This window comes from Homalodisca vitripennis, chromosome 3, assembly GCF_021130785.1.
Source record: "Homalodisca vitripennis isolate AUS2020 chromosome 3, UT_GWSS_2.1, whole genome shotgun sequence".
NCBI classification, from domain to species: Eukaryota; Metazoa; Arthropoda; class Insecta; order Hemiptera; family Cicadellidae; genus Homalodisca; species Homalodisca vitripennis.
Window position 1 is genome coordinate 45338788 of NC_060209.1, and position 14520 is coordinate 45353307.

Genomic DNA, 14520 nt, shown 5'->3' on the forward strand with positions numbered 1-14520 from the left:
TTTAGTATTCATTATTAGTGATAAATAACATGTCTTGTAACATTGACGATCCTGAGTACAGTGACTTTGTTAGTCATCTTATGAACGCAACCTTATCTAGTACTTATGGAGACATTGTTTCAAGTGATGAAGAGAACATTGAAGATAATACAGACAAAACCACAATAACTACTACGCCTTCCTTCCCAATTGGAACATTACCTTCTACTTCGACCGCTAATGTGCGTATTCGTACTGTTATCTCGAAAAAAAGAAAACGTAAACAAACTGTGTTAAACAAAAGACCAACAAAGACCGCACGAACTGTTCCCACCCCCAGCAAATGGAGAAATGTGACTTCCAGCGACCCCGGGCCAAGTAAGACGATTCCTATCTATAATATCAATCAAGGTACAAATTTACCATCATTTTTTGACAAAACTACTCAGCCTATTGAATATTTTTTTCTCTTTTTCAATAACGAAATAAGAGATTACATTTGTAATGAAACAAACTTGAATGCTAACAAAAATAAAAATAAAAACCAATTTCCTAAATCACGGATTAGACAATGGAAAGACATTAATGACACTGATCTCAAAGCCTTTTTAGGGACTGTAATCAATATGGGCTTGATAACAATGCCTACCGTTGAATCTTATTTCAGCACAAAATGGGAAACAAGTATACCTTTTTTTTCACAAATATTTTCCCAAAGAGATTTCCTAAATATTTTTTGGAATCTACACTTTAACCATGACGAAACACCCCGTAGAATTTCTGAGAGACCAAAAGGGTTCCTTATAAGTCCTCTAATAGACCATATAAAAAAATGTGCAAACTTTTGTACACCCCTGGTAGCAATTTGTCAATTGATGAAAGTACAGTGGCCTATAAGGGAAAGGTTGGATTCAAGGTATATAATCCCCTAAAGCCTAATAAGTTTGGCATGAAAGTTTTTGTTGCATCAGATTCGGAAAATGGATATATATGTGATTTCATTCCTTACTTTGGAAAAAAGGAGCTTATTCCAAATTCTCCGCTCTTGAAGACGACACAGGTCGTAAAAAAACTCACTGAGTCAGTTGTATTGAAAGATTTGTCATATCCAACAACTGGAACACATATTTATACGGATCGTTACTATACCAGCCCTGAACTTGCCGTAGAACTTTTGAAGCTGAATTGCCATCTGACCGGAACAGTAATGACAAATCGTATCGACATGCCACCAAACTTGAAGACCAGGACTAAACAGCTGGAAAAAGGAGATATTTTGTCAGAGAGAGACAATAATATTCTTGTCCTTTCCTGGCGAGATAAGAGAGTGGTTACAATGCTATCAACTAAATGGAAAGGGGATATACAACACATGACTGATGACCCAAGTAAATGGCCTCATCTTGCACCTACACCTAAACCAAACGTTATATTGGATTACATCAAACGTATGGGTGGCGTCGATAGAAGTGATCATTTTATTTCTACATATCAGTTTTTAAGGAGAACAAAAAAATGGTACAGAAAGTTCTTTTTTTGGCTTTTAGAAGTAGCGATGATAAATTCTTATCTTCTTTATAAAATGATGCAGATAAAGTTTATGACAAAACCACTCACGCACCTACAGTTCCGGAGAAGTCTAGTTCGAGATCTTGTTGAGGACCGAGTTAGAAATACACCATCAAGAAAGAGGAAAGGTAGACCATCAGAAGGACCTCTCCTTGAAAGACTCAATGGAAAACATTTCCTAAAGAAGAGGGATAAAAAGAAATCACGCTGCGTTGTGTGCTCAAAGAGAGGCCTACGGCGCGAGACCTGCTACTCCTGCAAGACATGCACAGAAGAACCAGCCCTACATCCAGAGGATTGTTTCGAGGACTACCATTCAAAAGAACACTATTATGTTAGTTGTATATTTACAATCATGCATTTCTTTTTTATATTTATCACAAGTGTAATTTATATAATTGTCTGGTAATGTTTATAGTTTAGCTAATAAAATTTTGTGTGCCTTTTATTTTGACTTTATTTATATCTACAATTTAATGTCCCATAAATATATGTACGTACAAGATAATTTTAAAATTTTTACTTTTTTATACTTACCATAATTTATTATAGAAAGTAAAATAAAAATGAACTTTACACATTAAATTTTTTTTTTTAATATTGTGCCGTTTGCTGGAAGTTGTGAAAAGATATACTGATGTTATAAGGGTTAATAAAAAATATCTGAATGTATCATGTGCCGAGATATGTTGAGAAAGATTTCATTTGTAGACTTTAAATTTTGCATGAAACTTCATTTCTACAAGAATAAGTTCTAAGATGAGTAATTTTTCTGTTAACTTCTTTTTTGTATTATTATCTGTCTGTCTATCTGTCCACAGGACATCTAAACAAAGAAATGACCTATACACTAAAAATTTTGCATGAAGCTCCATTTATACATTAGCAACACTAACCTCCATGATGGTGAGATTTGTCTGAGCATAGCAAATTCTTACATCGCTCTTATGGGTAACCGTGATAGCAAAAAGAAAATAGCAGAATAAATATATTTGTAAACAAGCTAAATACAATCATATTCAGGACTCTAAAATGTGACATATTAACAAATGTTGACTATTCATATAGTGAAAAAAATTCTAGAGTGAAAGTCAATGTTAAAAGTTGGTGACTCGATCTAATTTACGCATATTCTTGCGTTGTAGTACCATTCGCTGGAATGTTTATTATTTGAACACTGCTATGAAACTTCAATAATGTAAATGTATCATTACGCAAGATATCTTGATAAGATAATTTGTATACTTTAAAAAAATACTCAAAGTATTAAGAATTCTTAAGGCGTAAAAAAGTTAAGTATATACCAAAGATTTTTGAAAATTATTAATAACCTACAGAAACAAAACGGTATACTTTATGTTTGTTATATCTATCTACCTACAGTTTCATGTGAATTTTTTATCACAATATGTTAAGGAATAAACATAAATGAATTTATGTATAATTTTCAATAATCGGAAGTTATCCAACAAAGGGTGGCAATTTTGAATAATTTCTTACAATTGGTATTAATTTTTTAAACTGTTGCCATGTATACATATAAAAGTAGACAACAATTTTGCCAACATAACGACGCTACATAAAATGTCCAACTGTACCATTTACAGTTACATCATCTTGGTGGTGGTGGTAAGTGCTGTTTAGCCAACAATGAAATAAATGCTTACATAATAAGCAGGAAGAGAGGTAAAGTTAATTTAGACCAAGTCTTTGAATGGATGTTTGATTTTGTTTGCAACATTATTTGTGAATTCCAAAAACTTGCAATATTATCAGTCTGTACATATATCATTATTGATCTATAAACCATTGCGAGTGGTGGGATATGAACTAATTTCTATTCAATAAGTAGTGACACAGTGAATCTCTGAAAATTCATTGCAAAATCTTAGCAATATATTCTTGAATCCAAAGTTTCTTCGAAGGTTTAGTGGATTTGAGATTCATCTCATTAGTACTATATAACTAAATTTTTAAAACCTTCTTTCCAGAAGCTTGCTAGCTATTTCAATACATAACATGTAACTTGTGTTAATATAGTGAATACCGAGGTTGGCAGTATGTGATACATCTAACCAATTGACAGTTTGATTTTTACCATCCAGCTATGTTGTCTACTAAGATAAACATTAGGCGAGGAGGTTTACTAAAAAAAACTTTCGCCAACTACAAGCCACCAAATAACAACAGTAGTCATTTTGCATAACAGAAATACCATCAGAGATAACTTGCAGATAATTAGAATGACCACAGATTGTAGCACATTTCAGACAGATATGAACTTAAATTATCATGAATGATACCAGCCAAATATAATCTACATCTCAGTTAAGAGAAAGATAAGAAATTCCACTGGAAGTTAACATGTTAATTTAAGCTCTGAATATCAGCTGATTATAATTATAATTACTTAGCCTGAGAAGGTAAAATTAATTAATTGTATTTTTAGCAAGAGCAAAATTGTTTTATGCGATTTATATATTTATGCGTTATAAAAATAATATAATGATTTATATATTTGTATATGAAAGAAATACAATTTGTAGCAAATCTTCTGAGGGTAAATGCTCACAAGAGAAAACAGCATCAAAATGTTGTTTTTATTTGTATTATTATAATCTCCGTTATTAACGATGGGACCATGATCAAATATGGCAACTTACATCGTACGCAGCTTCCGCTTCATTGTTTACAGTCAGTCTTGCCAACTCCCCCAGACCCAGGGTACTCTCTGAGATAATCCCAATCCCCTCCTCCTCTTCTTCTGGCATACCTCTTCTGGCATTTTCTTGGCCTGAAATCCAACCAACACTAATCATTTCACTGTATAAAAAGTATTTTATGAAGACAGTGTTAGAGAATCGTCATTAATAATTTATTACTATCCACCAATCAAAAACATATTAAATATAAATTTGCACATTGTGGGTAAATACTAATGTTAGAACACATTCAACAAGAACATTGAATCTAAATACTGTATAGTAATTCTTATTTTATTATATTTAAAATAACAATTAATATTTATTTTAATAAACTCAAAATCAATTTTAAATATAAATTGTACACTGTTTGTTGTTTTCATCAAAACGCAATGCTTCTAGCCACCCATAATCATAATATGCATATTATGATGAATATGTTGGATGACATATGTCATAACAACATTATAGTTTGTAATAATTCCAAAGATCTAGGAGGGAGAAAATATTAAAAAGACACCAATTGATACATTGAAACATATTGAATGGAGATTTGTAGTTACTCGGATATTTAAACTATGTACTATATTAAATATTCTCTAATTACATTTTGTCTACCCAATCAACATCGTCAATTCACCTGTATTTTGTTGCATCTACTATGTTGAGACCATCGAACTTAAAGGGTTAGTTAGTGAATATTATTGTTAAGATATGATGGTCCAATCTTAACATTTGTTCAATATACCAATCTAAACAAAGAACTTAACACTGATTTGATTAGGTTTTAAGTTCTTGACAGTGACATTTTAGGTGGAGTGACTGGTCGTCACAAAATCAGCAACAAACCAATGCTAAGGAATAATAAACTTATATGTGACTAAACAATAAAGTTATTTCTTACTTCAGTAACAAACTATGGTTGGCACTGATTACAGACCAATTATGTTTCACAAAAGGACAACTGTTTAATCATCATTCTGTCACTATTTCATTGCTTATGGAATGAAAAGCCCTTCAAAGACTTCGTTCATTTTTAAACATCAGTTTTTGCCCTCATTGCAGATATTAATTTTGCAATATTTATATTGGACCAATGACTCAGTAAGCCTTTAACAAAATGGCTTTCATTTTCAACTCATCTGTTTCTACAGTTGCTATATGTTGGGAGTTTGTTAAAAGGATATTTAGTTATGATTGATTATATTCGTAATTATTATATATTCGTATAATCTAAACTGCCAAATTTACAGTTTATAAATTTTTTATTTATTTTTTTACTTTAGATCTCATACATTTACTTAGACACAAAGCACATAATATTAACCCTTAGCCCTTGAATTACTTTTAACAAGAACTGGTAGCCTAATCAATTTACAATTTGTGGATTGAGGAGTGATTTGGTGTTTTAGATGTTTCTTGTTATATTTTGTCATCTTAAAAGATTTTACAGTCTCATTCTTGAAAGTTATTTAATATATTATATAAAAACCCTGATCTGAATAATTTATATTATTTTTGAGAACCAAAATTAACAAAAAATCATAAGTGGTAAAACATTTTTTCTAATTTTTATTTTTTAAGTTGCAGAAAATGCCTAACATTTATGTTTTTACCAACGAACTATACTACTGGAACGCGCACTGCCCATAAGCAGCATGTTGTGTTTTCCGGTCGCACACAGCTGTGCGTTACTGGTGTATCCATGGATTTGCAGGCGCTTAAAGTGGGCAAGAACTCACCAAGTTCTGTACTCCATGCCAATGATGCTGATCTTAGAACACATTAACTTTTTATTGATTTTAAATCTAAGGGTAAATTAAGTAGATCAAGTGATGATGTACGGTACTGAAAATTGTAAAATATTATTATTTACTCTAGTTATCTCAAACAAATGCGACCACTTCTAAATTGACAGGAAGCCACGAGTTACTTTGAATTAAAACTGTGACTAAACTATTTTTTTTAAATAATATCTCATCACATCGAAAAAAACAAAAACTTTTGACATTAAAAAAGAAACCAACTTAGAAATAAGGCAAAAATATTGGTCAAAATAATTTTATTTTCTAACACGTAGATTAAGTGTGTCATGTTTGTAAATTTTTTGTAGTTTATTTTGAAATAAAATACTGTCAATAAAAAGTTGTTTTTTTTTCATCTGGATAATATTTTAATGCCTGTAATATTTGTTTCCGACTTTGTAAGAAAAATAAAAGTCAAAATCTCAGTTATTTTGATATTGCAACAAAAAATCAGTTTTTTTAACAGAAAATAAAAATCCACGGTAAAAAGCAGCTACTAACATTTGTAATAATAAATAAATTGTAGTATCTAACAATTGTATTAAGTCTACAAGGCGTTTTAAAGTGATATTAGATCATTACTATAATGCCTGCCATATGGGCGGAGTTAGTTCTTGCCCATTTCCAGCGCCTGCAGACTCGGAACGCAGCCCAGGATTTCGGCTCGGTTTTCTCCGGCCCAGAGCGCGTTCCATTATTATAATTCGTTGGTTTTTACATGTTTCTTTCAGGATACCACATATTTTGATTGTGTGGATGCAAATAAATATCATTTTAATTCCTGTATGACCAGGTAACATTAATATTACTTTATCGAAATACCACGTTTTTTGCAATCTGGGACTTTGTATTTGACAAATAAAACTTGTTAAACAAATTAGGTCTAAGTATATCTGAATGTGCAACTCTTGTACTAATAGGCCTATTAGAAATAGGTGATGGCAAGTCACCATCTAAATCAGTGTAATGAGGATCAGTAGTATCATTTTCATCATCAGTTACGTTTTCATCATCAGTTACGTTTTCATCATCATTTACGTTTTCATCATCATTTACGTTTTCATCATCAGTTACGTTTTCATCATCATTTACGTTTTCATCATCATTTACGTTTTCATCATCAGTTACGTTTTCATCATCATTTACGTTTTCATCATCATTTACGTTTTCATCATCATTTACGTTTTCATCATCATTTACGTTTTCATCATCAGTTACGTATTCATCGTCAAATAAAAAATCTTCTCCAACACCATCAAAATCACTAAACTATTTACATTGCCATCTGAATATTCATCTAAGACTGCACCTATTTTGTTCCGATCCAAATAATCCTGTTCCATGGTATACACAATAGTGATAAACAATCACTTACACAATAGTATATTACTTAAATGAAACAAAGGAATCCCTATTTGCAAAGAAACAATGAAAATACATCACAGTCACAGAAGTGTTGAACAAAGTAAACAAACAAACGGTCCAGATCAGAATACAATCCACATGATGATCGTGGCATTAAAGTAAAACAGCTGATCTAGAAATTACAAAGTGTGGAAAGTAAGTGTTTGGAAGCAAACAGATTATTTTGTGTCTCAAAGTCGATTACTTCTATTCTATCATGTATCGAAGTATATGTCAAGATCGATTTCTATTCGATTTTCAGTGAGACATTTGATCTATGACGCAATAAGCAACAGCAGGCAGATTAGCCTCATCCTGCCTCGGTAAAACAACGCATCAACAGGTCAGCCTCACCCTGCGAGCGCTAACAGTTAAATGAGTTTTTGCTATCTTGGATTTTGTTTAATTTCAAGAAGATAATTAAATTGCTTTGCATATAATAGATAACCAATTTGTCACCCCAGAATATTCTTTCCCCACCTTTCACAAAGAAAGAGTTCATTACATCATAATAATACAATAATACATACTTTTTAGATTAAAAACTGATTTCATACAAAACAAAAAACTATCCAGCATTCAAAAGTTAAAGTTTACAACACATGGGCTAGAAACTTATGATTTGATGAACTGAGATCAACCTATAATAGTTTAACAAGTTGAATTCTTGAATGTACATTTAGTTTTATACTGTTATGGAATATCTTTACAGCAATAGATAAAAAAAATTGTTATTTACAACTAAAACCAATATGACGTTTGGGAGCACTTGTCAATGCTTGTACTGTACTTTGCTACAACCTCATGAGTTATAGCTAAAAACATAATAGTCATATATTTATAACTCTATATGGTTCATTTTTATAATACAAATGGCTCTTCTTACCTGGATATACTACGGGAACATCTGACAAGAGATTTAATTCATTTAGGAATTCTTCTGCATCCGCATCAACATCATCTGGTTCCAGCTGCAATTATTACATTATTTTAGATCTAGTTAAAAACATAGTATAAATATACTACATTACAAAAACAAAAATCAGAATCTAGATTTTATTCCTAAAATTAAAAAGTTAACTATCTACAGTAACTTTCCATATCCACGGGATCGGCATCCTGGGTTTCGGTTATCCACAAACTTTTTCCCAAGAACCTAACAGCTAAAAATAAATAAATAAAAAAAAATAATTACAGTACTAACTCAACAAGTTGACGTTCGTTCGTAAATGCACAAAAGACGCTATATTATTACAGCTATTTCCAGGAACTGCTTAAAAGTGCCACTGCCGAATAGCTCACTACCCCTACCCTAGACACTATGCGCCATTGTCCCTCCACATGTAATACGCACTCCTCCCTGCATCAGTCTGTTTAGATCATACATTAGATTGTACATACAGTTCCTCGCTTGGCTTGATTGTGTGTTTTATTATAAGTGCAAGTTATTGACACAAAAGCTTTCTCAGCATTAATCAACTAAGATGTCTCAGATCAAGAAGAGGATCCGTGTTGTGGTCTTTAGTTAAAAAATTAAAAATTCTTGATGCGCAAAATTTTGATAGCAAAGAAATTTTCTGTGAACACTACCATTGATCAGAATTCAAAAAACAACAAAATTTGCTGGTCTTTCAGTTGGAGTAGTCGCCACTGCACTGAGCTACTGACTACGGGTACAACGTGTAGAACATCTTGTGCACATTTTCAGATTACAAGTGCTGCATTAGTATTAGCAGTGGTACATTCACTCAAAAAAAAAAATAAAGCAATAAACAAGGTCAAAAATAAACTGGATATTTCTGTTACTACTAATAGTGGTAGACCAGATACTATACCTTCCAAATTTTTAAGTATTTCTGTGTGCTGTTTTCATTGATGCTATGAGTTCTTTAATTGAAGTTTGAGGGAGGGCATTTCTCCATAGGTCTCAAAATCATCCAATTTCATAGGTTATCCAATACCAATTTTAAAGAATGAAGATAAGGGAAATATTAAGAACCAAAGGCCAAAATAGTATTTGGTCTCAAATTCCAAAGACCATTAAATGCGTTTACTGGACCATCACCTTTACTCGGCAAAATAAAGACCTCAGAACAGCAAGATTTTCTAAAAGGTATTAGAACAGTCACTAACTTGTTGATATGGATTTTGTTCCATAATTTTTTTTCTAAATGGTGAACAGTTTCACACCATTTATCTCGATTTTCACAAGGCTTTTGACAGTGTCAGTCATGGATAAAAGATTCTTCCTATTCTTGGTTAAATTCTTGCCTTACACAAATGGGAGATTGTGAAATATGCAGGGTTAAATCTGATACATTTGCATTTGGTTCTGGTGTACCATATGAATCATTGTTAGGCCCTTTTTTTATTCAACCTGGGTGATAAAAAAAGGCCATTGAATTGAAATCCCTCTTGTATGGTGATGATATTAAACCGTTTGGAAGAGCTAAGTGCAATGAGGATGGAATTCCATTGCACAGATCACTGGACGGTATAATTAAGTGGTGTTCTTACAATTCCCCATAAATGCGAAAAAATGCAAGGTAATATCCTTTAGCAGGAGCAAGAATTGTATACTACAATATTAGAAACAATACACTTGCTCCATTGAAGTGTTATTAAATTCTTTGTGATCCTTAGAGCACCATGTCGATCGTATTTGTCTTAGAGCTTTCTCTCTTCTGGGCCTATTATACTTACTCTTACTCCCAGGGCCATTTATATCGGAGGTGATATTTAGCCGCACCAACAAAGCTCCTCCATCTTGAACGGTCCTCCGCATCCTCCTCTGAAGCGCCCACCTTCTCCATATCAGCCTTCACCTGGTTCCACCATCTCACTTTCGGTCTCCCACGGGGTCGTCTTCCTTCTGGGTTACCGTACATTACCCTCCTCAGTTTGCATTTCTCTTCTCTTCTCAAAACATGGCCTGCCCAACGGAGTCTTCTGCACTTTATTTCTCCTATTACATCCGTACTATTGTAGAGCTCCCTGATTTCTCTATTATGTTTTCTTCTCCATACCCCTTGTTCATATGATGGCCCATAAATTTTACGTAAAATTCTATTCTCGAAAACTAGAAGCTTTTTCTCATCCTTCTTATTTAGCCTCCACGTTTCCTGGGCCTATTATAGAATTTCAAAATCAGAACATTGATAAACAATCTACTCTTCCTGTATAAATCCATAAACAGTGTATATTGGATAAAATTTTACTTAGGTCAGTATTTCGAGTTGCATCTTTCACTGAGCTTTGATTTTGTATTGCATTTAGATTTTTGTTTGGTCTGTTTACTCTAATATTTGTTGAGTTATATTAGGAATTTTACAAATTAATGGCTTCGCATGGCAAAATAAAATTCTATATGCCTTAATAGCATAACACTTATAACGGACTTTTAAGACAATACTTATTAAATGCATGTGGCATGCTGTCTTCATTATATGCCAAACGTTTGCAATAGCAGAGAGACAACTATTATAACCTTCTCTGCAGCGAATTTGTGAACTATTAACATTTTACACATTTTATTTCAAACATAATTTAGACATAATAGGTATTATTAAGACTTAATAATAGACTTAACACAGGTCTGCTATAGTGATGGGATCATTTTTATGGCACATATGAATCTTATTTCCACCTTCATATTCATCACTCTTCTACTATTATAGTTCTATTGTAAATAATAATGGCAAGCCTAAAAACTCTATCTGTCTCAGGCAGTTAGTTATATACAAAGTTAGTATTAATATCATGAAATGCACATCAATGCATGTATAGAAAAGCGGTTACTTATGAAATCGATTAACATGCCATAAATCAAATGATACCATCAAACTTTCAATCTATCTCTAATTAAAGCTATATTGGTTTGCAGTATGAAACTCCCAAAGTTGTAAGGGGACCAATTATTAGAGAAAATTAAAAAAGATAAATATATGGTCTTGTGCATGCAGAATTAAGGAATAAGGAATAGAACACAAAATACAGATAAGAATAAATAGCTGGTAATTAACTAGGAAGAACTAAGAATGATATTGTGAGCAAGGGGACGTGGTGCAGGATGTAGGGTGTAAGCATTATAAATCTGCTTATAAATTGTTACAGGTTGTTGATCCATGTCAGTTACAATGAGTTGGGATTTTGGATACTTTGAAGGAGCCAAACAGCTATTTTTATTGTTATTATGGTATGATGCTGACTAAAAGAACAGGATGTGGGTAAGCATTATAAATCTGTTTATAAATTTATTGTTACAGGTTGTTGATCCATGTCAGTTACAATGAGTTGGGATTTTGGATACTTTGAAGGAGCCAAACAGCTATTTTTTACTGTTATTATGGTATGATGCTGACTAACAGAACAGGATGTAGGGGGTAAGCATTATAAATCTGAATTGATACAAATGGATGAGCCATGTCAGTTACAATAAGTTGGGATTGTGGATTTTGGGAAAGAGCCAGACAGCTAATTTTCTTGTTATTATGGTATGCTATGCAGATTCTTTCCATTTAGTCACTCTTCCTCACTACTAATTCTTACTGTTCTAGCCATATTTCTTCATCCAGAAAAGAAGAAACCAGTGTAACAGCATCAAAACTTCTTGTGTCTAACTGCCACCAAACCTACTTAACCAATTCTGATTTCTTAAGTAAAAATTTTTGATTTGATATTTATACCTTTTTGACTAGTAATCCTACAACGAATTCAGGAGGGCATAGGCATGTAGGAAGCACTATCACACTAAACAGTTTTCACAATAATGTTTTGTGATAAATAATCACTCATCTGAATACATATGCAATCTAGCGTAATAGATAAGAAATACTTTCAAGTAGTGGTTGTCATTCCCACTTGATCGCAGCTACATTTTTGTTTATTTCTTTTTAGTTCCAATTTATCACCATTGTTCAATCAGTTGGTCCAAGTAATCGGCTGATTCTATTTCTGTTTGTGTACTATTCTGTTTTTATATCTAATAAACATTGTAACCCCATTTTTATGTTGCCAGTTTATCTAATAATTGTAAACATTTTGTTGTTTACCGTGAGTAAATAAACATACGTGTAATTACTGATTGTGTAAAATGTGTGAATGTAGTTAGTGTGTTTGTATAGTTGAGTATGTAAAAATGTTAAACTGAGTGCTTTTCATATTAATTCTTCTGCAGTAAACTTAAAACACCAAAAGATTTTAAGGGAACTCCTCTAGAGAATAAAACCCACAAGTTAAATAACTCTAAAACTTTTATACATTGCTAACTGAGATATGCTATTGAAGAAGCAACCCCGAAAATAAATATTTTTGCCAGTGATGTGTCAAAACCAAATCAAATCTTCAACAAGGTTTCAGATTCGAGAATCAATCTACAGGATTCAAAAGTAAAATCTGCGGAGATCCACTTCACCATTTATCTGACTGATACTAATATTATCGATCGCTAAAACGGTTTTCCGTACTTTGTGTTTAAAAAACCATAAATAGATAACCTAATTATTAACAAATTTTTGTATATAATATTTTGCTTGCAATTTGTATTTTTTGCTTATGTTCGTGCAATGCAACATGTCTGCTGTGTATGTTGGAATGGCAGCTGCTCGAGAAGAAGCAAACAAATGATAGTTAATTTTTGTTAGTTATGGAAATTTTGTACTTTTATGAATATTTTCTCTATTTTTTTATGTAATATGGGTAGTTTGAAATTTTTCTTAAATTTTAAGTATAAAATACATTTTGTTTCACAAGTGGTACAAATATACGCCCATATTATTGCAGATTAAAGGCATATATTTTGGAAGATCATATTATAATCTATCAAATTGAAGTAAAAAGTACAAGATATGATTTAGAACTAAAAACTTTCTTTGAATCTATGTAAATCCCTTTAAAATGATTGGTATTCTTAAATTAGCATCACTGAGCAATGGCCCTCACACATCTAGTTCCATTTGTGTTTATGTTTTATTTTCCTGATCCATTCTAATCTGATCATTCTAAATTTGGTTGTTATTATTATGGAATTACTTAATTATTTTTATTTCCTGACACTTAGTATCAAAAACAATGCAATTATCATAAAATCTGCATTTAGGTTAATTCTTATGTGCCGGAATTATCCGAGAAAATCAGAAGAATAGGACATTAGAACCGCTTTTTAAATACAAAACACTCTTAGACAAAAGTCTCGGTTAGAATAAAACAAAAAACTGGCACACAGATTCTATAAATCGTGTTCACAGTATAAAATGTAGTTGCAATATGAAATACATAAATATGGCAAAAAAAATGTTAGGAAAGAACATAAACAAAACACGAGATTGGCGCTAATAGAAAAGTAAACAATTTTACATCATTGTTGGCCTGAAGATCATCGTATGAATTGAGATAAAGTCAACACAAAACACCGGGAATCTCATTTCTTTAAAAGAGAATTAATCAAGGCTTTATACATTAATTTAGTGGACCATCCGATCACTCAAACATCAGTCAAACTTTTGGCGGCTTTGGCTGCCAATTTTGAAAAATTAATAGCAACAAGGAAACTAAAGTATCAAACAGATTATATATTTCTAATAAACCAATATGGAGTCACAGTATGGTTTTGAGAAGTTCATCTAGAATGATCCAATAGAAAAGGCCCATGCCCGTGTCCTGTTTTGCCGCAATCTTGTTTCTGCCATGTAAATCGCCATTTACTAGTGGCCTTCAGTCAGTTCTGGTCAGACCTATTGTGATCTGTTTCCTTTAGTTTAGTTCCAATAATAATTATTATTTTCTTTGTATTAAGTGTATGGTTTAGAGATAGTGTGCTTGGAGTATAAGCACAACATGGCTGTTGTGATTCCTGCCTAACTTATACATGTCACAACGCTCTGGTATGACGTATTGTAGCGGTTAGGTTAGTTATACACCTAAGAAAAAGGATCGGACTGCAAATCTTGAAGCACACAGAGTTAGTGTCTTCTTCTATCACGGAACAATGACAAATGTGTGGAATAATTCCGTTTCTTCACAGTCCTTTCATCGTCAAAAACAATTTTAGTGACTTGTATTAG

The 14520-nt window shown here is 32.3% G+C and overlaps 1 protein-coding gene across 2 annotated transcripts in view; it reads right to left on the minus strand.

Annotated features, from left to right (window-relative positions):
• The window catches only part of LOC124356853 (striatin-3), a 52252-nt gene that overhangs the window by 18134 nt on the left and 19598 nt on the right, over positions 1-14520 (minus strand). For both annotated transcript variants that reach the window (XM_046808113.1, XM_046808112.1), the window contains exons 6-7: positions 8346-8430; positions 4212-4342 (exon numbers count right to left, since the gene is read on the minus strand). In XM_046808113.1, coding sequence (XP_046664069.1) covers positions 4212-4342; positions 8346-8430 — 216 coding nt within the window. The remainder of the gene's footprint in view (positions 1-4211; positions 4343-8345; positions 8431-14520) is intronic.